Raw genomic sequence first — 23634 nt, forward strand, 5'->3', positions numbered from 1 at the left:
TCAGACATGCAACAATGCAGAGGCTACAGTATGTTCTACCTAGGTGTCCGAAAAGGCTTCTGGACTTGCATTAGAGTCCCCCACAGAATCCTTCGGTTCCTTTCAACTGCCAAAGTGGTTACTTGAGTCTATAGTTCCCTTGTCTATTTACTGTCAAATTAAGTTTAATTTAGCAGACTTCATATACGGAATGGACAACAAATGAGGTTTTAAGAGAAGTCTGACTTGTAATAGCAAGATGTCAACAACAGACTCGCATGTCTGTATGTTCATTGTACAGTGTACATGGATTCAAACTCCCTGCAGTGTTTCATGAGAACACTAAAAGACTTAGGGGACCAATTTTCAAAGGGTATTATGCAGACAGAAGCTGCTGTAGCCCAATTAATTCCCGTTGAATGGTTCCAATCTGGATATGCGATGGCCCTTACTTGAATAGGGCTGGATAGGACCATTGAATGTTGTCAGTGCCAGGAAAGTCCAGGGATAGAGTAAGGCCCAGCCAAGAGTTCCCCAGGCACTGCTAATTTTCAGTAGCAATACCCAGATGGCTACCTGTTAACTTATGACACCTGGATAGGAGCCAGCACTGAAAAACTAGGTTTAATTCAGCTGGCAGTGTCCATCTGAATTTAAAGACACACTGACTGCCGCTGGCTGAATATTGACCAATTAGGGTTTATCATAAAAACAGCAAAATCAATTCTAGTCCCTATTCAAATAAAAGGGGCTGGAAAGAACTGAATCTAGTAAGATATTCCAAAGAACTCCTCCTCTGTCTCACCTGCAGTCACAAGTGAAAAGAGACAACCAGCCGGTAGTGGAAAATCCTGCCCAAGCAGGAAGCTTGGGCTCCGGATCTTCTGAGGTGGACCATGCTGCCATGCCCTCCAAGCCCTTGGATGACTATACCCAGCTAAAGTTGGTGTGCCATCTGAGTCCCTAAACCAGTGGTTTCCAACCCTGTCCAGGAGGACCACCAGCCAGTCAGGTTTTGAGGCTAACCCTAATGAATATACATGGAGCAGATTTGCATGCCTGTCACCTCCATTATATGCAAATCTGTCATGCATATTCATTAGGGCTATCCCAGAAACCCAACTGGCTAGTGGTCTTCCAGGACAGGGTTAGGAACCACTGCCTGGCCTAAACTACCATGTCTGCCTCTAATCCAGCTCCTCTTGGACCCGTTCTGCTGACACCTCTCCCTTCGGCAGCTGCATCTGCCTGCCCACTTTCCTGGCTCCAGCAAGGTGCTAAAAATGAAATGAACCCAGAGAAAGCGGCTTGAGGTTGCCTCTGCTACATGAAGGAGGTAGGAAAAGGTTTCAGGCTGAGTCAGCAGCTGTAACCTGCAGTCGGAGGAAGAAGCACAATATTACTCAAGCAAAAAAAAGACAACAAGATATGCCAGTAACACAGGCTTTCAAGTTCTGAATCCTGCCAGTAACGTGAACTCCTTGTAAAGGTCAGTAGGATCTCAGACATCAGAAACTGTTCCCAACGCCTCCTCCAAAATCACTGCTCAGATCCTCTTTGAAGACTCCATTTCACCCAATCACTGTTCAGATCTACGGTAGAATTACCCCCCCCCCCCCAAATAACACCCACTCAATAACTGTTCAAATCTCCAGTAGAGACCTTATCCCACCAAATCACTGCTTAGATCTTGAGCAGGGATTCCCGACCCCATCCAATTACTGCTCAGATTCCTGTCAGAGACTGTATCTCACACAATTGCTGCTCACCTTTCTGGCAAGAACCTCCTTCTTCCCACTCCAGATTTTCAGCAGGTTTTTCACCCCATCCAATTGCTGATCAGCTTCCTGCCAGGAACCGTATACCATCCAATCATTGCCCAAACCCCTGGTAGGGACTTTATTCTGTCTAATTCATTCTTTCTAATAATTGCTAAGTTCCCTGGCAACAACTCTATCCAGCCCAATGACTGCTCAAATTCCTTGCAGGGACTCTATCCAAGTCAATGACTGCTCAGCTCTCCAGCAGGGACTCCAGTTACTCCTTGGGTCCCAAATAAAACTCCATTCTCCATGTCATCCATCTTTCAATTACACTATCTCAGGTTCAGAAAGCTTTTAAAAGCGGAAGGATACACATTTCAAATCTGACATATTGTAATCACAAAACAGAAAATAAAATTATTTTTCCTACCTTTTGTTGTCTGGTCATTTTTCAAATCATGTTGGTCCCAGGCTCTGGTTGTCTTCTGATCAGGCTCTCCTTCTTTCTTCTTTCTCCGTGCTAACCATCCATCTACCATCTCTGTCCTCCCCTTCTGTTTCCCTTTCCTCCCCCAGAGGTCTGGCATCTTTCCTTTTTTTTCATCTCCATCCCCCCGCAGCTGCAGCGATGGACCTCACCATCCACAGATCCACCATCTCTCCTTTTCTCAACTACCCTTTCATCCAGTATCTCTCTTCTGTGTCCCTGTCCCTATTCTCCTCTCCAGTAGTGTTCCCCTTGTGTCCCTGTTCCTATGCTCCCTCCATGCCCAGCATCTTATCTCTGTTTCATGTCTCTCCCCATATCCAGCTTCTTCTTTCTCTCTTCCTTACCTCCTGTATTCCCTTCCCCAGGTACAGGCTTTCTCCTACTATCTCTCCTGCCATCCTGCACCCTGCCCATCTATTTTGGAGCAGTATCTGTCCCTCTTGTACCCTTTCCCTTGTGATCTTGCTTTTTTCTCTCTCCCTCTCTCCATTAGTCCAACACCTCTCCTCTGCTTTCCTCCCCCTCTTTTTGGTTTGGTCTCTCTCTTCCCTTCACTTCACCCCAGGTCTGGCATTTCCCCTTCCCTCTCTTACTCCTTCCTCCTCCTCCTCCCTCTGCATAGGCCTGCTTCCCCACTGCAAAGAAACTCTTCCTCCTCCTCCTCCCTCTGCACAGGCCTGCCTTCCCGCCACAAAGGCCTGCCCCCCCCTCCCCCCCCCCGCCATGAAGGCCTGCTCCCTCGGCAAGCCTGCATGTTCCTCCAGCTTCCATGCTTTTACCTTAAGCTAATACGGCAGCCTGCAGGGTCACCGGTGCTATAGCGATCCCTGCAGCTGCCGTCCTCAGCGGCACGTTTCCTCTGCTGCAATCCTGACCCTGATGTCAGAGGAGGGATGGGACCATAGCAGAGAGAATGTGCTGCTGAGGACGACAGGCAGCTGCAGGGATCGCTATAGCACTGGCGACCCTGCAGGCTGCCGTATTAGCTTAAGGTAAGAGCGGCGAAGCTGGGGGAACGTGCAGGCCTTTCTGACTGACCCTCCCCCCTCAAGCAGGAGCAGCAGTGGACGGCCAAGAAGAGGCAGCGCTTCCGCTCCTGCTTTAGGAAGGCACGGGGGGGAAGAGTCGGTCATCAAATCGGGAGGCCGATTTTTTTAAAAACTGAACTGATTTGAATCGATTCACCTGATTCGAATCGTGAATCGGGCAGCACTACTCTGTACCGTCCCTTCCACTGGCATATCCAACATCTCTTTCCTACTGTCTACCATATCTCTCTTTTTTTTTTCTCTCTCTCTCTCTCTCCCTCCCTGCCTTGTGCTTCTGCATGTCTCTCTCCCCTCCACCATATCCAGGATTTCTCCCTCTCACCCCTTTCTACCTCTTTGTTGCATCTCCCTTCCTCTTCTCCAGCCCATGTCCAACAATTCTTCCTCTCTCCCCCATGTACAGCAGCTTTCTGTCCCTCCCTGCAATCCCCCTGTATAGCAGTTTTCCATCTCTCCCTCCCATCCTCCTGTGTAGCACCTCTGGAACTGCCCAATACCCCCTCCCCCCCATGAGATTTGACATTTCTTTGGGCCTAGTAGTGGTAGCTAGCCGTTAGAAGCAGGGCTAATTGGGCTATTTATGTCCTGCTTTGCTAGGGCGACATCATCTGGGATGCAACAAAGGGAAGGCACCGGCAGCCGGCCACAAGAAGCATATTCAGAGTTCTGCCTCCAACAGCTAGCCACTGCCACTGATGCTTTAGAAGGCATGCCCGGAGGTATGCGAGTTCTCTCTTTGTCAGCAGCCTTAACTCGCTGCTCTGCTGGCATCGGGCCTTCCTCTCTGCCAGTCCCACCTACTTCCTGCTTCTTCAAAGGCAGGACCTAGCAGAGAGGAAAGCCCGATGCCAGCAGAGCAGCAAAGATCCCGGACCATGATGCCGACCCCGGGTGCACCCCCTCATGATCTGCGCCCAGGGTAGGCTGCCCCTCCCCCATCCCCCTTGGAACGCCACTGCCCTAAAGTAACTGAAATGGTAATTGTAAAAGCCCATTTCTAAACTGCCTAATGCAACCCCTGAGATATAACGTCGAGCCAATGACGACTTACTTGTACTTGTAGCAATTTATTTGTAACTATAACCTAATTGTATGAATAACTTGCACTGATCTACCTGTACTAGCAACTCTATTGAATGTCCGTGTCAAATTGTCCATTGTATCTTCCTGGGTAACGGACCTTGAACTGAATAGATAAAGGTGGAATAGAAAACCTATTAACATAACATCAGCTTCTTCTGAAATGTCCCGTATTTGTAAAGAATGAAGAAGACAGCTGCAAGTCAAAATGTACAGTCTGTCAGGGCCACACACTTTATCGATTTGTATAGGACTCCTGAAAAGCAGACTGGGTGACAGCCCTTACGAAGTAAGTTTGGGAATTTTGCAGTAATGTACATGGGAGAGTTATATATCCTGGGCTCATTTCAGACGGCAGGCTGTAACTCATGCGGAGATGAAAACAGCACTCTTTAAAAAAAATCCGCTCTCGTACAGTGGACTCAATAAAACCAAATCACTTCTTTTCTGGTTAACACCTTCTCTTTTCCTGAAGACAGCACAAGGCCTGTAGCAGTGAAGCAGTCACACCTTCACCACATGAATCAGAGTCAGACGCCAGTGATTCAAAGAGACCTCCACGTTCTCCCCTAGAGACTCTCCATTTTGGGATGGAGGAAGGAGGAGATGGAAGTAGGCTGTATATCATCTCTTCCTGGACTTAAGCGACTTAACTGAGTGAGGTGGACTTCCTGGACTTAAGTGACTTAACTGAGTGAGGTGGAGGTGGTGGGTGCCAGAGGAAGCAAAGGGGAGACACACCTTCCAAGGAGGGTCGCAAGGCAGATGTAGGTAACAGAGTCAGTTTGTGAATCATGCATTTCTCAAGCCTGCTGCAGAAAATTAGATTCTGTAAATCAAAGAGGGACCACAACTCTCTTTCACATGAGCCATCACTAACTCTGAAAGTTGGCTTCTCCACATATCAGCTTCATATCAATTCAGCACATGAAACGCAGAACTTCTCCTCTTAATGCCACGGGTGTTTGTACAGTTTGTGCAAGGTAAAAGATGAGAGAGTATACCCATTTGAACTCGTCCTAAAACCATAATCTGTTTCATCTTCCAGAGCACACTGAAGCTGTCGCTCATCATCACTATGAAGCTGCAAAGCAAGAGGATAAATTTCAGCTGTTTTTTTTAAATTCATACGATGAAACTCCAGGACTCGGAAGAAAATAAATCCCGTTCCCTCTGTGCCACCAAGTGCCCCTTCCAGTCTTCTGTATGCAGAGCTTTTCTGTCCCACTTTAGGGGGGCGGAGCTTCAGCTATTCAGTGTCCCATTCAGGAAAGCTCTGAGATTGGCGATACACAGTCCTGCACAAGCTCCCTAGGTGACTGTGGTGCCCTAAGCCAACTTTTATATTGGTGTCCTCCGACTCCCCATCACCACATGCACCATTGGCGTCCTCCAACTCCCCACCACCATATGCATCCTGTAGGGCTCTCAAATCCAGCAACCAAAATAAACTCACCGTTCCTTCGATACGGGAACTTTTCTATGACACCACTCGCAAATCCATTTTCACAGTCACTGCTCCCTCTGTGAAACGCCCTTCCATCAGACCTCTGACTACAAAACTCTTTAGAAAAATTTAAAACCAAACTCGAGACTTTTCTTTTTAAAGACATCTATACTCTTTAATCCCAGCTCCCTTTTACAATTCACTTTCACTCTCTGGAGTACTTTGGAAAATCAAAACGCTTCTTTTGAAGCGAGCTCTACCCTAATGTATTTCCCTTCTCCACTTACCTCTCTTTATTTTTTATCTCGATGTATTTACAAACTTCCTTTCTCCTATTTTCCTCTCGTCTCATGTACGTCAGTGCGTAAATGCTCCTGTACTTTTAGCTTTAGATATGATATTTCTTTTATTTTTGACATTTTATTATAAATCTCATTTTATTGTAAATCGTTTAGAAACCTGTCTGATAAACGGTATATCAAAAATAAAGAAAACTTGAAACCACAATCTGGTATCTCCCTTCACTATCCCTCCCTGCCTGCCTCTCTCTCTCTCATTGTCCAGGTGAACACTGGGTGATGAAGAAAGCCAAAATCTCAGTCCAGCATCCATCCCTCTAGGTCAGTGTTTCTCAGCTCGGGCCTGGAGTACCCCCTTGACAATCAGGTTTTCAGGATATCTACAATGAATATGCATGAAATAAATTTGCATGAAATAAATTTGCATATAATGGAGGCAGTGTATGCAAATCAAGTTTATACATATTCATTGTAGATATCCTGAAAACCTGACTGGCAAGGAGGTACTCCAGGACTGAGTTAAGAAACATTGCTTTAGGAGATTGAAGGTAGTCCGAACTGTGATTTTGGTGGCCTTTAGCACCGGCACCCTGGCCAGTGCCTTACCTGGCGCATAGGTTGAGCCAGCCCTGAAGCTAGAGTTTCCAGACATCCGGGAAAACCCAGACATGTCCTCTTTTTAGAGGACTGTCCGAGTGCCCGGACAGTTTTTTTAAAAAATGGGGGAAGAGTCTCTCCGGGTTTAGCCGGTTCTCCCGACTCCCCCATGTACCTCCTCCCCAGGCCCGGCCACTGTACTTGAATCTTTGGGCAAGCAGCAGCCTGCTACATAACCTCATCTCTACAGCGACTTCTTGTTCCTGCGTAGTTAGGACTTGCAGAGAGGCAGCTTTTGAGGCAGGCCGGCGGCAACAGGCTTAAGTCACTGCTGCTGCCAGCTGCCCAAAGATTCAATTACAGCAATTGGGCCCAGGAAAGAGGTAGGTGGGAGAACTAGAGTGTGGCATTGTGGTTAGAGCTACAGCCTTAGCACCCTCAGGTTGAGAGTTCAAACCCTGTGCTGTTCCTTGTGACCCTGGGCAAGTCACTTAATCTTCCACTGCCCCAGGTACATTAGATAGACAGTGAGCCTGCCAAAACAGATAGGGAAAATGCTTGAGTACCTGATTTGTAACCCTTTTTGAGCTCCTTTGGGAGGACAGACTAAAAATGGAATAATAAATAAAGAGGGCTGGAGAAATATGGAAAGAAGAGAGTGCTGGAGAAAAGAGCATGGAGTAGGGTAGTGCTGGATGGGAAGGGAGAGACAGAAATAGCAGGAGAGGAGGTTGGAAGGAGAGAGAGAGGCCCTGGAGGCTGGTGGCACAAAAGTAACATAAGAACATAAGCAATGCCTCCGCTGGGTCAGACCTGAGGCCCATCGTGCCCAGTAGTCCGCTCACGCGGCGGCCCAACAGGTCCAGGACCTGTGCAGTAAATAAAAACAGAAAAAATTGCAAAACGAAAGCAATGCCAGCGCGTAGCCCCTCAGGACTCTAGACCAGGAAATGCTCCAGAGTAGTAAGGCTAGTCAGAGCTAGACCCAGGGAGTCCAGAGCAGAGACTAGTGAGAGCCAGACCTAGGAAGATCAGAGCAATGGAGATTAATGAGAACCAGACCCAGGGAGCTCAGAGCAAAAGAGGCTAATGAAAGTTGGACTCAGAGTCTGGAGAAGAGCTAGCAACAGCCAAACCCAAAGATCCTAAAACAAGGGGGCTAATGAGGGCTGATAATGAGGAGCCAATGAAAGTCAGTCTCAGGACACGTGGAGGAGGAGGAAGAAGTAAGAATCCTTCCCAAGTAGCCAATCCTTTGTGTGATTCATCAGGAACACAGGGGTCCCAGAGGCTAGTGAGAGCTAATCTTAAGGAACCAAAAGCAGGGAGCAGGCTCGGCTGTGTACACAGCAAGAGGAAACCCTCAAACCCCACAATTATCAGCAAGTATCTCACCACATAGAAGAAAAGCAGGTTTGTTAAACTAGAAACTTCTCTTTCCGTCCTTTTATGAATCACAAACTCATATACAAGACTGAAACAGCTGTCAATGGGCAGATCTGTGTCAGCATCTCTGAGCCTCGTGACTCCAGGATCCAGGCTCTGCCTTATTCCACCTCAACGCAAGGTTGGGATACATATCCACAGTGGCTAAAATTCTCCAACCCTCCCCACCCCATTCTCGTTCTTTGCAGGGGCAATTTACCCACTTCTCAGCACTGGCTGGAGACAGACTGGGGAAGACTCATGAGAAGTGATAAAAATCGCCAAACCCAAATAATGAGCCACACAGCCACTGAACTGAAATGTGGGCAGAAACATCAATTACTCAAGCAGTCAGATTTGATAGATCCGTTTTACTTCAGTGAACCTGCTATAAGGAGCTAAATGAAAAGCAATCCGCTATAAGGCTCCAACAATGCAAAATGCAGCGAAACACTCAATTCTGAGACATTTTGATACTAGTAAACAGAACTTTCTCAGCAGTTCACAATACACAACATTGATTTTTTTTTTATTGTAAACATACTTAATCCAAGAAGGCCGGCTGGTATTTCAAATTTTATTAAAATGTAAACATAAAACAAAAATTTGTCAATGTAACCCAAATCTGACTGAGCCCCGATTCCTCTTCCTATTCCACCTTCAGCATTTGTCAAATTTAAACAAGATTTTCTAGAACATGGCTCAGAGAATAGTTAAGCTCTGGAACGCGTTGCCAGAGATTGTGGTAAGAGCGGATAGCGTAGCTAGTTTTAAGAAAGCTTTGGACAATTTCCTGGAGGAAAAGTCCATAGTAATGTAATGTAATGTAATGTAATTTATTTCTTATATACCGCTAATCCGTTAGGTTCTAAGCGGTTCACAGAAAATATACATTAGTGTGCATTAAAATTATAAGTTAATTAGGTACTTAGAAATTCCCTTACTGTCCCGAAGGCTCACAATCTAACTAAAGCACCTTGAGAGTAATAAATAAGAGAAAGATAGAGATAAAGGAAAAGATAAACATTCTGACAGGTTGAAGAGAGTCTGTTATTGAGAAAGACATGGGGGCAGCCACTGCTTGCCCAGGATCGGTAGCATGGAATGTTGCTACTCCTTGGATTTTGCTCAGGTACTAGTGACCTGGATTGGCCACCTTGAGAGCGGGCTATTGGGTTTGATGGACCATTGGTCTGACCCAATAAAGCTAGTCTTATGTTCTTAATCTTTGTTGGTTTCTACATCCCTTAAGCTGATCAGTGAAACCCTCACACCCCCTTCTTAAACCACAGGTCCATTAGAGACTACCGACAGTTACATATGTTATCAACAGTGATCCACTGTAAAAGGGGCCAAAAGAGACTACGAGGAAAAAAATAACCAAGGTTAGCTTCATGGCTTGCAGTGTCACCAGGTCAAGCTTCATAAGTTTGCAACCATTAAGAAATATTTTCTGAGGGTTGATCCTGGGTGGACCTTATGAGAACCTCCTCATGTAATGCCCTGTTTAAGAAAATACTTTTCACTGATATTTAAAAGTCCTTATCACATCCTCTCATCTCTTCGCAGGAATACACTTCTACAGGCGTGCCTTGGGTCGCATGGGTAGATCAATCAAAACGAAAAACCCAGAGGAGGAACACCTCAAAATCAAACACTATAATAGTTCTTCAAGTGAGCACTGAGGGAGCTACAGAATCCACTCACACAATTATATCACTATAAATAATAATTTAGTGATTTGGAAGTCCTCAGTATGAGTTGCATAAGTCAGAAAAACGCGCAGTGTTCAATACTTATCTCGTGAAAGAGCACAAGGCTCAATCCAGCACATCATCACAGGATCTTCCTGAGTGCATAATTATAATAGTGTAGAGTGTAAACCCGATCAAATAATAATATAAACATGTAAATAATAATGGAATGAGTAGAGACCAATCTCAAAAGTGCTACAACACTCCACAACCTTCTAAGAGAACAAAAATGAAAAACTTGTGCTCTTGCGCGAAATAAGTAATGAACGCTGCTCATTTTTCTGACTTATGCAACTCACACTGAGGACTTCCAAATTACTAAATTATTATTTATAGTGATACTAGTTGATCACCTGGTGTTGCCCGGATATTTATTTATCCCAATCTTCCGGTATTGATAGACTTGTATTCAGTGATTACGCCTGGTAAAACGGGAAGTATCTGATTGTTTATTTCATGGACATCTTCATTTTTAGCAGCAAGAATGGCTCTCTGTATGAGGCTGAACTTGGACAAACGTCATTGGGAGTGTCAGTATTCATCTTAGGGAGTCCGAAAACTATGGATTAGACACTAATATCTGTTGTTTTCGATCATTTTTAGTCATCCCCCCCCCCTTCCCACCCCCACAGTGTTTGTTCCCAGATAGTAAGTGATATGTATACCAAGTTTGGTTGAAATCTTTCCATGCGTTTCAGAGTTATGCTGGAACATACACACACACAGATACATCTGATTTTAGATAGATAATTGTGTGAGTGGATTCTGTATCTCCCTCAGTGCTCACTTGAAGAACTATTATAGTATTTGGTTCGCATGGGGGCAGTGCCCCCCCCCACCCCTCCATAGTTCAGGTGCTGGTGTTGACTTGGCTCCTCTCTCCCACTGTTAGCACAGCTTGCCCACTCCTTGCCTCTTAGACTAAGCAAGGAAATTTTGGTGTTATCTGACAGGGCTTCTGATGTACTGCCTGTAATCTGATGGTATCAGAGCCTTTAAAAATTCTAACTCTCCCAAGACAAATACAGCATGTTCTCAAATGTAATTAACCCATTTCTATCTTCCTATACTGTACCTAATTCATATATATGAATATGTCTGACTAGCTATCTGCATTAAAATCATAACTAAAAATAAATTAAGGAAAACCAGTAGAGAGGTAATTTTCTGTGCAGCCACAATATAACGAGTGCACAAGTTTGTTCACCTCTACCTGGCCCTTGGCTTCTGCAGGTCACTCAGTAATCTTCAGGCTGAACAGCATTTGATCCCGAGGCCACAGTTCATGTTACTATACACTTCCCCCTCGGTATTTGTGGGGTTAGGGGCAGAATTGGACTGCGAAGTGTGAAAAATTGCAAATAACTTTGTGCCGGCTATGACCCACCCCAGACCTTACCTGGTGGTCTCTGCCTCATATCACCTCCTTCCGTGCGTATTTGCAGAGGCCAGTGTGGGTGCTTCGGTCTCCTCTTTCCCTGCTTCGGTGTCGGGCCGGGCAGAGTGAAGATCGTTCCTCTCTGGGCTGGGCAGCCTGTGCCGGCCTTACCTGGTGGTTTAGCGGTCTTTCGGGGCAGGAGCGATCTTCCTATGCTCCTGCCCCGTACAGATTGCCAATAGGAAATGGCTGCTGTTAGCTCCCGTAGTCTCGAGAGACTACGATGGGAGCTCACGGCAGCCATTTCCTATTGGCGATCTGCATGGGGCAGGAGCATAGGAATATTTCTCCTGCCCCGAAAGCCCGCTAGACCACCAGATAAGGCCAGGATGCCGGGGGGATAGCTGGAGGGAGGCAGGGAAGGTCCGAAACGCAGGGGGGGGGGGTTCCACCTAAAAAAATAATTGCGGATAATCGGAACCGCAAATAGGGAGGGGGAAGTGTATAATGGTATCATCTGTAGGACAAACCCCCTTTTCTGCTTCACATCATCAAGCAACAACTGAGAACGGGAAAAAAAAGATTTTCTGTAGAAAAGTGAAGAAAATGGTGTGGGCAAGGATGGCGTGCTGGTGAGGGAATGGAAAGCGACAGCTCAACAGCTACGTTTGCATGGAAGCACAAATGCTGCGGAAACGCCGCATGTTTAGACGTGTAACTGCGTGTTCGGGGGAGGGATGTTCCACAGCAGAATTAAGAGGTGTTATAAATCTCACACGATGTGGTCCCATCGCCTCCTCAAACGCGCTCACGTGTCGGGAGCAGTGACTCAACAGAACAGAGGAGTGGTCTAATGGGTGGAACAGAAGAAGGCTGAGAACCGGAAAGGCCCAAGTTCAAATCCCACAACAGCAACTGTGGCTTTTGAGCAAGTCACATAACCCTGCATGCCTTGGGAGAAGGCAGTGGCAAACCACTTCTGTGTCATGGTTGCCAGGAGTCCACTGTGACTCAAGGGCACATCTGGATCTGGAGTGACACCAGGAAGCAGAGCTTAGTATACTTTTGAATTTTTATAGGAGCTTGTGACTTTGACTCTTGGTAATGTTTTGAGATAATCCTGGGTGCTGACTCTGTGGCTGATCTGGCTTAGGGAAGGAGGATAGATGGTTGCCCCTCAGCCCTGGGGATGGCACTAGGAATCTGATAAAGTCTTATGTTCCTGGACTGGTTTTAAAGCTCTCTTTCAGCACTCTGATCTTTAAATTAAATTCAAAGAACTACAATCTTTTTTTAAATTCTTATGTTGTTCAATAATAAAGTGGTAATGCAATCTTAACAGGAGGCAAAAGACCTCAGTCTTAGTGCTTAAATATCGGTTACAAGAAGTGGTTAAGCACAACTGAAGTCATTACAAACTTGCTTTGATATTTATCACCAATTGATTTTAAAAATAAGTGCGTAAGTGTTCAGCTCATATATCATACACCTATCTTACATTTTCTGATAAAACAGCCTCATTTTTTCTGTATATCTTTATTGAGGTATCTCAATTCCTCATCTGAAATCGAGAGAATTAGGAATCCCCCCTTCCAGATAGGAGGGGGGGGTTACCTAACCACCACCCAAAATCTCTCTAGGTTTTTGCAACTGTATCTCTTGCCCAAACTCAGTGCGCCCTTCTCAAACAGGACAAAAGCTCAGGAATGGGTGGTACCTCCCCACCCCACACACTTGTAATGAGAAATCTGTTCATGAGAGGTTAAAAGCCATTGAGGTGCAACTTGGGGCATGCGTGGAGAAGCCTTCCAGAGGAGGCAGAAGCAGTGACAGGATTCAGGAAAGCCTGGGATAAACACAGAACATCCCTAGTGTCAAGAAGGGGAGAGGAAAGCCAGAGATAACAGGGGGGGGGGGGTCTATGGTGTTGCACCAGAAATGAAACTGGGCATAGATGGGGCAGGCCTCACCTCCTTACTTTCACCAGATTCTGTATTTTTCTGTCCCGTTTCTTATATTCTGCCTATGCTGCTATGTTCAAGGCAGATGCTATATAAAGATTTTAAAGTGGCCAGACAGATTGAAAAGGTGATAGCGAAAGCTAGAAGGCTGCTTGGGTGTATAGAAAGAGGTATGGCCAGTAGGAAAAAGGAGGTATTGATGCCGCTGTATAAGACTCTGGTGAGACTTCATTTAGAATATTGTGTACAATTCTGGAGGTCACACCTTCAAAAGATATAAATAGGATGGAATCAGTCTAGAAGAAGGCTACTAAAATGGTCGTTGGTCTATGTCATAAGGTGTATGGGTACAGACTTAAAGATCTCAATATATATACTTTGGAGGAAAGATGGAAGAGGGGAGATAAGATAGGTGGCATAAATGCACATGAGGTGAGTCTCTTTCATTTGAAAGGAAGCTCCATAATGAGAGGGCGTAGGATGAAGTTAAGAGATGAATAGGCTGAGGAGTAATTTAAGGAAATATTTTTCGATGAAATCAGAAAATCCAGTTCTGGGAGCGTACAAAAAAGCACATCGATACTTAAGTAAAAACAATAGTAGGATAATCCTGATCTAAACAGAATCAACTTGCCCTCACATTCCAAATTACTAGAGTTTCCAATGAAGCCCTCTTCAGCCCATCCTAAACCAAATTGCCATATGCAGGACACAGTCCGTACAAGTCGGCCCAGTACCAGCCTTAGTTTTTCACAGCCAGAGTCGCCATCGAAGCACCAATCGAAACATCAAACACTCAGGCAACCATTTAAGTTTTGCTCTCTATACCATTCATTTTCTAACTAGACATACCACAAATTCATCCGACGCCTTTTTGAATAATATAATTTGTATGTTACATTATCTATAATTAAATAATTCTACAAATCTTTCTTGTCCTTATCTTCCACAAGAAGGAGCTTAGTTTTATCCCTGTTTAATTTTGGATGACTAATTATGTCATTTAGGCAGCTACTGATCAAAGAAATACACATCTCTCTTCTAGATTTAATCTCTGTATCAATGGATATTGGGGAAAGCATAGCAATGTCACCATCAGCATACATGAAAAGCTTTTCTAATTTTGTGCAAATACAGGGCCTCCTATGGGACGCCACAACTTTCAGACCATTTATCTGAATAAGTTAATTTCACTCTGACCAGATAAGATCTCATGTTAAGCAAACATTTAACAAATCAAAAAAAGCAAAATGGACAAAATTCAATACAAAAACCTACCTGCTATACCATCCCATATAAAGAAAACAAGACAAAGAAAAGCCAAAGAACGAAGATCTTCACAAAAAGTAGAGAAAAGACTTCGGTATTGCCCAAAGTCACTGTGAAAAGAAACCAAAACACATCACACAGATCAACGAACACTCCACTAATACAGACGTTAATATGTACTATAAAAGTCCAAGTAATACTTTTCCATTCCTCTAGATGTTCAGTATATTGGTCCAAAAAATTTAGGACTATGGGTCTTCTTTAAAGATAAGTGCACATTTTGGTGGATGAAATTATGGAATATTTTTGGACTAGTATATTTAGAGGAGTGGAAAAGTTTTCCTTGGACATGTTATAGTACATATTAACGTCTATATTAGTGGAGTTGGTTGTTTTGGGGTTTTTTTGTTGATCTGTGATGTGTTTCCCCTTTAACTATAAAAGTTAAAGAATTGCCATGAAATGGTGAAGAAAACCTTTAAACCATCTCAGAGTATCCACTGATCAAAATATATTGTTATCAACCAAATCAAACATACTGGAGAGGTCCAACTTTTTTTAAATTTATTTTCCTAGCACCCATCTTTTCTCTTTCATAATTTATATTCCACGATTCTAGGTGAATTACAAACTATTCAAGTACTCAAGCATTTTCCGCTAACTGTCCTGGCGGGCTCCCACTCGATCTAATGTATCTGGAGCAATGGGGATTAAGTGACTTGTCCATGATTACAAGGAGCAGTGCAGGATTTGAACCCACAACCTCAGGGTGTTAAGTCTATAGCTCTAACCACTGCACCACACACTCCCAGCAGCAGCCTAACCTCTACAAGCAGGGCACACAACACTGTTTGTGTACTACAAGTAGTCATGAAATCCCGATAGTGAGTTGTGTAAAATATTAACGTTTCTCAAGATAAATCAGCCAGTTGTATAGTAAGTCAGAGCTTCCATGAGTTTTTATGGAGGTTAATTGCCCAAATCTGTCCTCTTTTGAGTGGATGAATTTGCTCTACTGTAAGGAGTCACAAAAGGCTCTCTATATGGGACATACCCAAGGAGATGTGTTCTCCATTAGTCTTTGTGTATCTCAGGCTTCCTCAGAGAATGCAAAGGCAGACTGGTTAACTTACAGGGAGAATGCCTCCTTTCAGAAGAGACATTTGATTACAAGTAGCAGTGCTTTTCTGTAATCAGACCCAGGTTCTGACGGTCCATTTCTGCATATACAATCTGTGTGTTGCAGAAACCTGTGTAATCGGAACACACTAGGGAGTGAAGGCTGCTCTTTCAGCTGCATAATGAGGCTTTCGTGCATTTGAACCCACAAATATATTGCAACACGCATCACCTTAGAAATGGATCTTTTCCTGGATTTATTTCCAAGAACACACACAGTTTTTCAAGAGTTTCAGATTACAGGAGCTGAAAAGTTCCTGCAAACTGGTCTACTAAAACAATCTTATAGTAAGGACAGAAGAAACACCCTAGGCTGCACTCAATGATCAAGTTATAAATCTGCAAACCAAACTGACTAGATAGAAACGTGTCCTCACCAGTAAGGTTATTTACAAATACATAGAAACATAGAAGATGACGGCAGATAAGGGCCATAGCCCACTCTACTGACCCACCCCCAAGTCTGCTATCCTAGCTGGTGCCATTACCCCAATAAAAATGGGCAGATAGCGCATGCTAACCATGAGTCAATGTTTAAAAAATTCATATATTGTTTATTCACAGAAATTTAGAAAATTAATCATGCAAACAGTGCACCCTCTGTAAGATTCCCGGCTACCTTTTTACCTACATAATGACATCTCCCTCCCCGAAACTGGGAACTAGGTTTCCAATAGTTTGAAGAATTTTTTAACATCCAGTTCCAAATGAATCTCTTTACCTAATTCATTTTACCAGAAGGGGCCAATAATGAAACCACTCTGCTCTCTTTGCTGATTTTACAGTGCCCTGCTTCTAGTATTACTGAAAAGGGATGAGCCCTGAATGAAACCAGAAAGAGGAAATTTGATAAGAAATCCCAATTATACTGTCAAATATTTAGGCTCTTCTCCGACCGACCAAAAAGTCACTGTCAGCTCTGTTATTCGGCTGCTACTTAAAATGGGCAGCATTTCCTCTAACAATGGAGGAGTGTGTGGTGCAGTGGTTGAAGCTACAGCCTCAGCCCCCTGGGGTTGTGGGTTCAAATCCTGCGCTGCTCCTTGTGACCCTGGATAAGCCACTCAGTCCTCCATAGCCCCAGGTTCGTTAGATAGCTTGTGAGCCCCACCGGGACAGATACCTGATTGTAAAACCACTTAGATAGGCGGTATATAAAAACCTAATAAACTTGACAATGGGGAAACCTTTTGTCTATGAGATTTCCCCATTATCAGTCCTAGCTACTGCATTTCGGTCAAGATACATCCTTTGGTTGTCCCGCCAACCAAGTTCTGTAATAATCCAAAGAGGATGCCACTAGTGAAATCATAACTGTCTTCAAGAACATGAATATCTAGAGAAGGTTGAAGGCCTCAAATCTGTTGCAATTCACCCCTAAGCTTTCTTCACCAGCCTATGAATAAAATGGTGTGGTAGCCGTGTTAGTCTACTTTTTTTAAAGGTAATATAAAGAAATAAAACAAAACATAAATGAAATAAGGTGATACCATTTTTATTAGATTACCTTCATGCGTTTTTTTTAAATTAGCTTTTAAAGGTAACCCTTCTTCTTCAGATCTGGTCTCAGAGGATTGAATCTGAGGCTCCATTCCTGAGCTCTTCACATACTGTACTCCTCCCTTTTCCCCTGTATCCCATCCATTTAAGAACATAAGAATAGCCTAACTGGGTCAGACCAATCGTCCATCAAGCCAATCCAGGTCACTAGTACCTGGCCAAAACCCAAGGAATAGCAATATTCCATGCTACCGATCCAGGGCAAGCAGTGGCTTCCCCCAAGATAAGGTCCACACCATCCCTTTGGACCTATTCTTAAACACTTTATCAAAGCCTTTTTCTTAAAACAGTCCATCACCTCATTTAAACATCACTGCACCTTATCTATATCAGGTTCCCCCTCTTGCAAACACCATATCTCAACGTGGCAGAAGGAACACAGTAGAGGGGCACCCATACGTACCCCTGAGAGTCAGATCAGAGAACACATGAAGAAGAGCAGAGTTTCATGCATCTAGATCAGAGCTGCTGTTTGCTATGAACCTCATTCAAAGAGACCATCAATGTATCCATATTAAATATGGAAAAGCAGCCTCATACATATGCATAAGTCATTTTTTTTAGAAAATAATTTATATGGAGGATAAGATGTACAATGTCTGCGTCTATGAGGCAAACATGGTTTTTCCTGTTGCATAGAGCACTCTGGACCCCTGTTCGTTTACAAAAATTGGATTGCTCTAAGTCTAATAGATGTTGGCATTGTCATCTTGAGGCTGGAACTCTAGATCATTTATTATTTTATTGTCCTTTTATTAATAATTTTTGGAAATTGATCTGGGGTCAAATAAATTGTATGTTAGAGAATCATGTGGCCCTGTCATACGATACAGTTTTGTTTGGGATATCTATGAGGGCCAAAAGTCAAATCTCGAATAATAATAAGCTATTAATGATTTTACCAGGAGTTGCCATCCAACAAATAACATACAATTGGAAAGACTATAGAGGGTTAAACTACTGTTTTTGGTGGAATTCGGTGTGTCATGTGTATGAAATGGAAAAAACATTGGCGGTTAGAAAAGGTTATTTTAAGAAATTTAAAGATGTGTGGGGACCATTAATAAATTACTATAATAAATAACTGTATTTATTCCCAGTTAGTATATATATGGTGGGTGGGTTTTATGTAAAATGTGATAAGCAATTACAAGTATATTTGGACGGGAGGGATGGGAGGTAATTTATAGTATAAGATGTCTGTAGAATTTCAAGTGAAAATGTATATTATGATTTGATTTATTGTACATCTGTTTCCATATTTTAAAAATGAATAAAGAAATATATATATAAAAAAAGAAAATAATTTATATTCCATATATCCTACAATTCTATGCAGATTAGAAATTATTCAGGTATTCAATCATTTTTCCCTAACTGTCTCAGTGGGCTCCCACTCTATCCCTGGGGCAATGGGGATGAAGTGACTTGCCCAGGGTCACAAGGAGCAGTGCAGGATTCAAACCCACAACCTCAGGGTGCTGAGGCTGTAGCTCTAACCACTGCACCATACACTCCCACTAATTGCAGTGGAAGGCTCTCACAGTATAAGTACACATATACTCATGGGAAGTGTGCCCAGGGGGGGCAGGGGGGGAATTTTCAAAGCCATTTATAGTCACATAGTGAACAATGACAAATAAGACCAAAATGGTCCATGCTTTCTATCCAAATTCCCAAGGCCCGGCATCATACACCTCACTTATTCAACCATCACCATCATCACCTTTTAGGTTTGGACCATTTCCGTAACTAAAACTGCTTTATCCCTGGAAAGGGGATTTTAGAAATCTGCTGCTCGATATATAATTTTACTCAAAGTGAAAGTAACCAGGAACATTCAGTATGAAACCATGCAAAGTCTGTGGAGTGAGAAGTAGCGGCTTTTCCTTTTCACAACTGTGAGCAGCTTATTTATTTAAAATTATTTATAACCCGCCTATCCACAAATCTAAGCGGAGAACAATAATCACATACAAAATCACACAAAAGATACAAATACATCACAATAAAAAACAGCATCAAAAAAAAAGAACAGCACATCCTCAAACCGTCACATAGCTTGCGCCAAAATAGTGCTCAGCTACGATTTTGACCCCCGTTCTAAAATGCACGAAGAACTTCGTAACCTCCAACTTTCACAGCGCTTGCACCAAAGAAGCGCTCAAACACAGTTTTTGACCCCCCTTTCTGAAATGCCAAAGTTTCCTCATGAAGGATCAGATCTTTCTACATGTATAAACATGCTTATTTTGCACGTGCTCTGTATATACACACATTCTAGGCATACATGTATACTGTATGTGCACCTTCCATACACAACTTCAACAAACATGACACATAACTCTCTGGCCTATACATACTCTTCACACACATAGACAAACACGTAGTGTATATAAGCACCTTCCATACACACTCCTCACACACAATGTACACACTCTATCAGTAAACATGACACATAACTTCCCAGCCTGTATGTATTCTAAACACACATACTGAGTGTGTACATATTGTCTATATATACTCCACATAACACTATATAATAATAATAATAACAACTTTATTTTTCTATATCGCCATAATCTTGCGACTTCTAGGCGGTTCACAAAGAAGAAGAGCTGTACAATCAGCGAATTACAGTAGATGATACCTTCCATATACATTTCACATAATACATGCACACACTGTACATGCACAAACCTCCCGCCCCCCCCATATGCACCTTCCACATACATTCTACATAAACACACACTGGAAGTACACATTCTGCATACACTATCAACAAATGTCACACATCCAACACACATGTTGAATGTGTAAATACGGTCCACTCCACACACAGGTATGGTATATGCATATTGATATGCAGTACATAATCTACATTGCTTATGCTATGCATATACACATGTGGTGTATGCACTAAGAATTTCCAAACACTGTTATACTACAGATACTTTTGCCTCTGCTTCTGCACGCAAAACTGTGCACCGTACATATTCTCATTCCATGCACATACAGTGTACTAAAGCTCACGGTGTCTGTGCTTCCTTCTTCTCAGTTTTGGAGAATGCAGAGCACAGTCATGAACAAAGTTGCAGAGTCACATCACAAGAGACATCTCCTACCTACCTCTCATTGCAGAGCCCACACAAGGTTTACTTCACTGGCACAGAGAAGCAGGGTGTCAGTGTGAGAACTCGTTGCTGGTGCCCACTCCCAGCCCCTCTATCTCTTCCCCAATTAGGTATCAAACCCTAACTCTTATGTCTCTGGCCCTCCTTGAGTTTAATTCCCAGCCCTGCCCATTCCCTGCATATCAGTCTTAGTATTGCTACTACATTTGCTGGGTACAGTTCTTAGACTGGTCCCTGACTGAGCCCCAGTCCTGCACTTTTATCTCCTCCCTGGTGAGTCCCCTGCTGGCTCTCACTTGCTACACTATCACCTGCAGAGTGCCAGTCCCAGTCCTGTCCTTGTCCCCTGCTGGCTCCCACTCTCTACACTGCCACCTGCAGAGTTCCACTCCCAGACCTGTCCTTGTCCCTTGCTGGCTCTCACTCTCTACACTGCCACCTGCAGAGTTCCAGTCCCAGCTCTGCTCCTGCCCCCAGTCTAAGTCTGAAGTGCACTGGCTGTTCTGAGACACCCACCTCTGCTGACTGACCTATCAGGGAGCCAAACAGGTGCTCGGGGCAGACCTGACTCAGTCAAATGCACCAATAGCACAGTCACAGGAAAATTCTAACCCAACCCACAAGAATTTCCATCAGCATAAAGGAAAGACTTCTATTAGAACCTGATCCATTAAAGAACAAACTGAATATAATTCAGTACTTCTGCCATACCTTATACAGGATATAGGCGGATTACAAAACATTCTCTCACATTATTACTACAAGTTTCACTTAAATCAGGTTTTGTTAGAGCAGCAGGTTGTGAACTAGGAAAACTCAGGTTCAAATCCCGCTAAGACTCCTTTCTACTAATACTACTACCTATCATGTCTATAGGTCTACCTATCATGTCTATAGGTACTACCTATCATGTCTGCTAGACATACTGCGCGCTGTGCATTAAACGTAAGAGACAATCTCTGCTCAATAGAGCTTACAATCCTTGGACAAGTCGCTTCACCCTCCATTGGCTCAGGTAAAAAGTCAGAGGCTCTGGTCACTAAAAGGCACTAAATAGTTACCTGCTAATAACATGCACTACTGAGTAGAGAATGACACGGGGACAAATTTGTCCCCGTGCTCACAGGAATTCAATTTCCACGTCCCATCCCTGCCCCATCCCTGTGATTTTAAAGTGTTTGAGGTTTGTGCAGATGGGGTCAGAGCTTGCAGGAATGGGGCAGGGACAGGAAAAGAACTCACAGGGATGGGACGGGAAAGTGAGTTCCCTCGGGGATAGGGAAAAATTTGTCCCCGTGTCATTCTCTGATTCCTAGTGATATATTCTGATGCACTGCTAACGGTGGCCCCTGAAGCGGAAGAGACTGAGGATTGCTTCTTCCCCCCTCTCCCCCAAGATTTCACTATTTGAAGGGTGAGTTGGGGTTTTGGCTTAGCATCTGGGGTCAGTACTTTGAATTTTGGATGGGATGGGGCTCTCAGAGTGAGGAAGGGTCCTGTTTTCTAATCTTTTGTCCCAGGCTAAGGTTGGGGAAAATGTAATTAACTGGGTTAGGGCCGCTGTAAGTTTCAGAGACCCCAGAAAGTTCAGCCCTTTGGCATGGGATGGAGATGAGAAAGGGGCACCACTGTCCCTCCAGGGGTTTAGACATTAGTTTGCTAAGGGGGTAGGAGGCAAGGAAGCGGGTAGGTCCTGTCACACACGCTGGAAGAAAAGCTACACCTTCAAAAGTATCACTGATGTTGCAGACCCAACGCACACATGGTAAAATGATTAAACACAAGCTGTGTCAATCTTTCTACCTCATAATGAGCTACTTTGCATGAATTTACATCATTTGATTTATTTGGCATTATGTATTAATTGTCATAAAACTAACCTCAACACTGCTTCTCAAAGAGGAACTATTGTACTTGAATGCTGTACCAACGCAAAGACGTTGGCTACATCTGAAAGAAATATCAAAACCATAAAACTGCTTCAAGCCTTCTTTATGTCCCCTTCAGCCCCACTCCACGAGCACCTGAGCTGAAGGGAGCAGAAAAAGGGAACACCTGTGAACCAAGTTTCATTATTATTTGATAAACTACATTTCAAAGAAACAGTATCAATGCGGTTTACAATAACTACAATGTAAAATATCAGGGAGAAGAAACCCCCTCCCCAAAAAAAAAAAAAAACCCACACCCCAAAAGAAGAGAAAACTACAATATGTAATAGAAAAACAGTGCAAAGAAAAGTGAAGGGAGGGGAAAAAAAAAGTTAAAATACACTACATGTCTGCATCTTGTTTCCTGTGATCCTGAAACATAGAGGCAAGAAAGGGCAGAACAGGAGAGTATGCATCTTTGAAAAGGAGAGTTTTGAGATTGTTTTTAAATTTCTCCAGGGACGTTTCTAATCTAAGTTCAGAAGGGATCGTATTCCATTAAGAGGGGCCAGCGACTGAGAAAATGGAAGAGCGTGCGAAGTCAAGCTATGTGTCTGACTGTTAAAATTACGCCCGTTATCTGCAGTCTAGTGGTCAGGATTTGGTGCTCTCACTGCCAAGGCATGGGTTTGATTCCCGGCCAGGGAAGCAACCTCCTCCTATCTGTGCTCTCTATCATTGTCTACAAAATCCTGAGTGGAGCAGTGGATCGATTTTTCACTCTGTCAAAAATTACAAAGACTACGGGACACTCGATGAAACTTTTAAAACCAATAGGAGGAAATATTTTTTCACTCAGAGAACAGTTAAGCTCTGGAACGGGTTGCCAGAGGATGTGGTAAAAGCGGATAGCGTAGCTGGTTTTAAGAAAGGTTTGGACAAATTCCTGGAGGAAAAGTCCATAGTCTGTTATTAAGACATGGGGGTTATTAAGCCTTCCCTCTGCTTGCCCTGGATCGGTCAAAATAAGAAACCCCGAATTGTACTGCAACTTTATGGGCTCCTTTTACAAAGGTGCCTTAGGGCCTGAACGCACGGAATAGCGCACGCTAACTGTTACAGCCTCCTCTTGTGCAGACGGTAGTTTTTCGGGTAGCGTACGCTCTAGTACGCGCTGATCCGGAGTGTGCGCTAAAAACGCTAGCGCACCTTTGTAGAAGGAGCCTTATATAATTTTGTATGATTTATCACGAGTGTTTTTGTGCACTGTTATTTTGATTCACTACACACGAGCAAGATTCTAGGATGGTGTGGTGTGCTGGGTTGCACCCGCGCACGGATTGAAGGATTGAACAGTTTCCGTTCATTTGACTGACCAATCCACACTGAGATCTTCTCA

The 23634-nt window shown here is 43.7% G+C and overlaps 1 protein-coding gene across 1 annotated transcript in view; it reads right to left on the minus strand.

Annotated features, from left to right (window-relative positions):
- The window catches only part of RORC (RAR related orphan receptor C), a 48289-nt gene extending 27827 nt beyond the window's left edge, over window positions 1–20462 (minus strand). The window contains exon 1 of the mRNA XM_033924945.1: window positions 20360–20462. Coding sequence (XP_033780836.1) covers window positions 20360–20366 — 7 coding nt within the window. The 5' untranslated portion in view covers window positions 20367–20462. The remainder of the gene's footprint in view (window positions 1–20359) is intronic.
- Window positions 20463–23634: the final 3172 nt, after the last annotated feature.

This window comes from Geotrypetes seraphini, chromosome 16 (assembly GCF_902459505.1).
Source record: "Geotrypetes seraphini chromosome 16, aGeoSer1.1, whole genome shotgun sequence".
Lineage (NCBI taxonomy): Eukaryota > Metazoa > Chordata > Amphibia > Gymnophiona > Dermophiidae > Geotrypetes > Geotrypetes seraphini.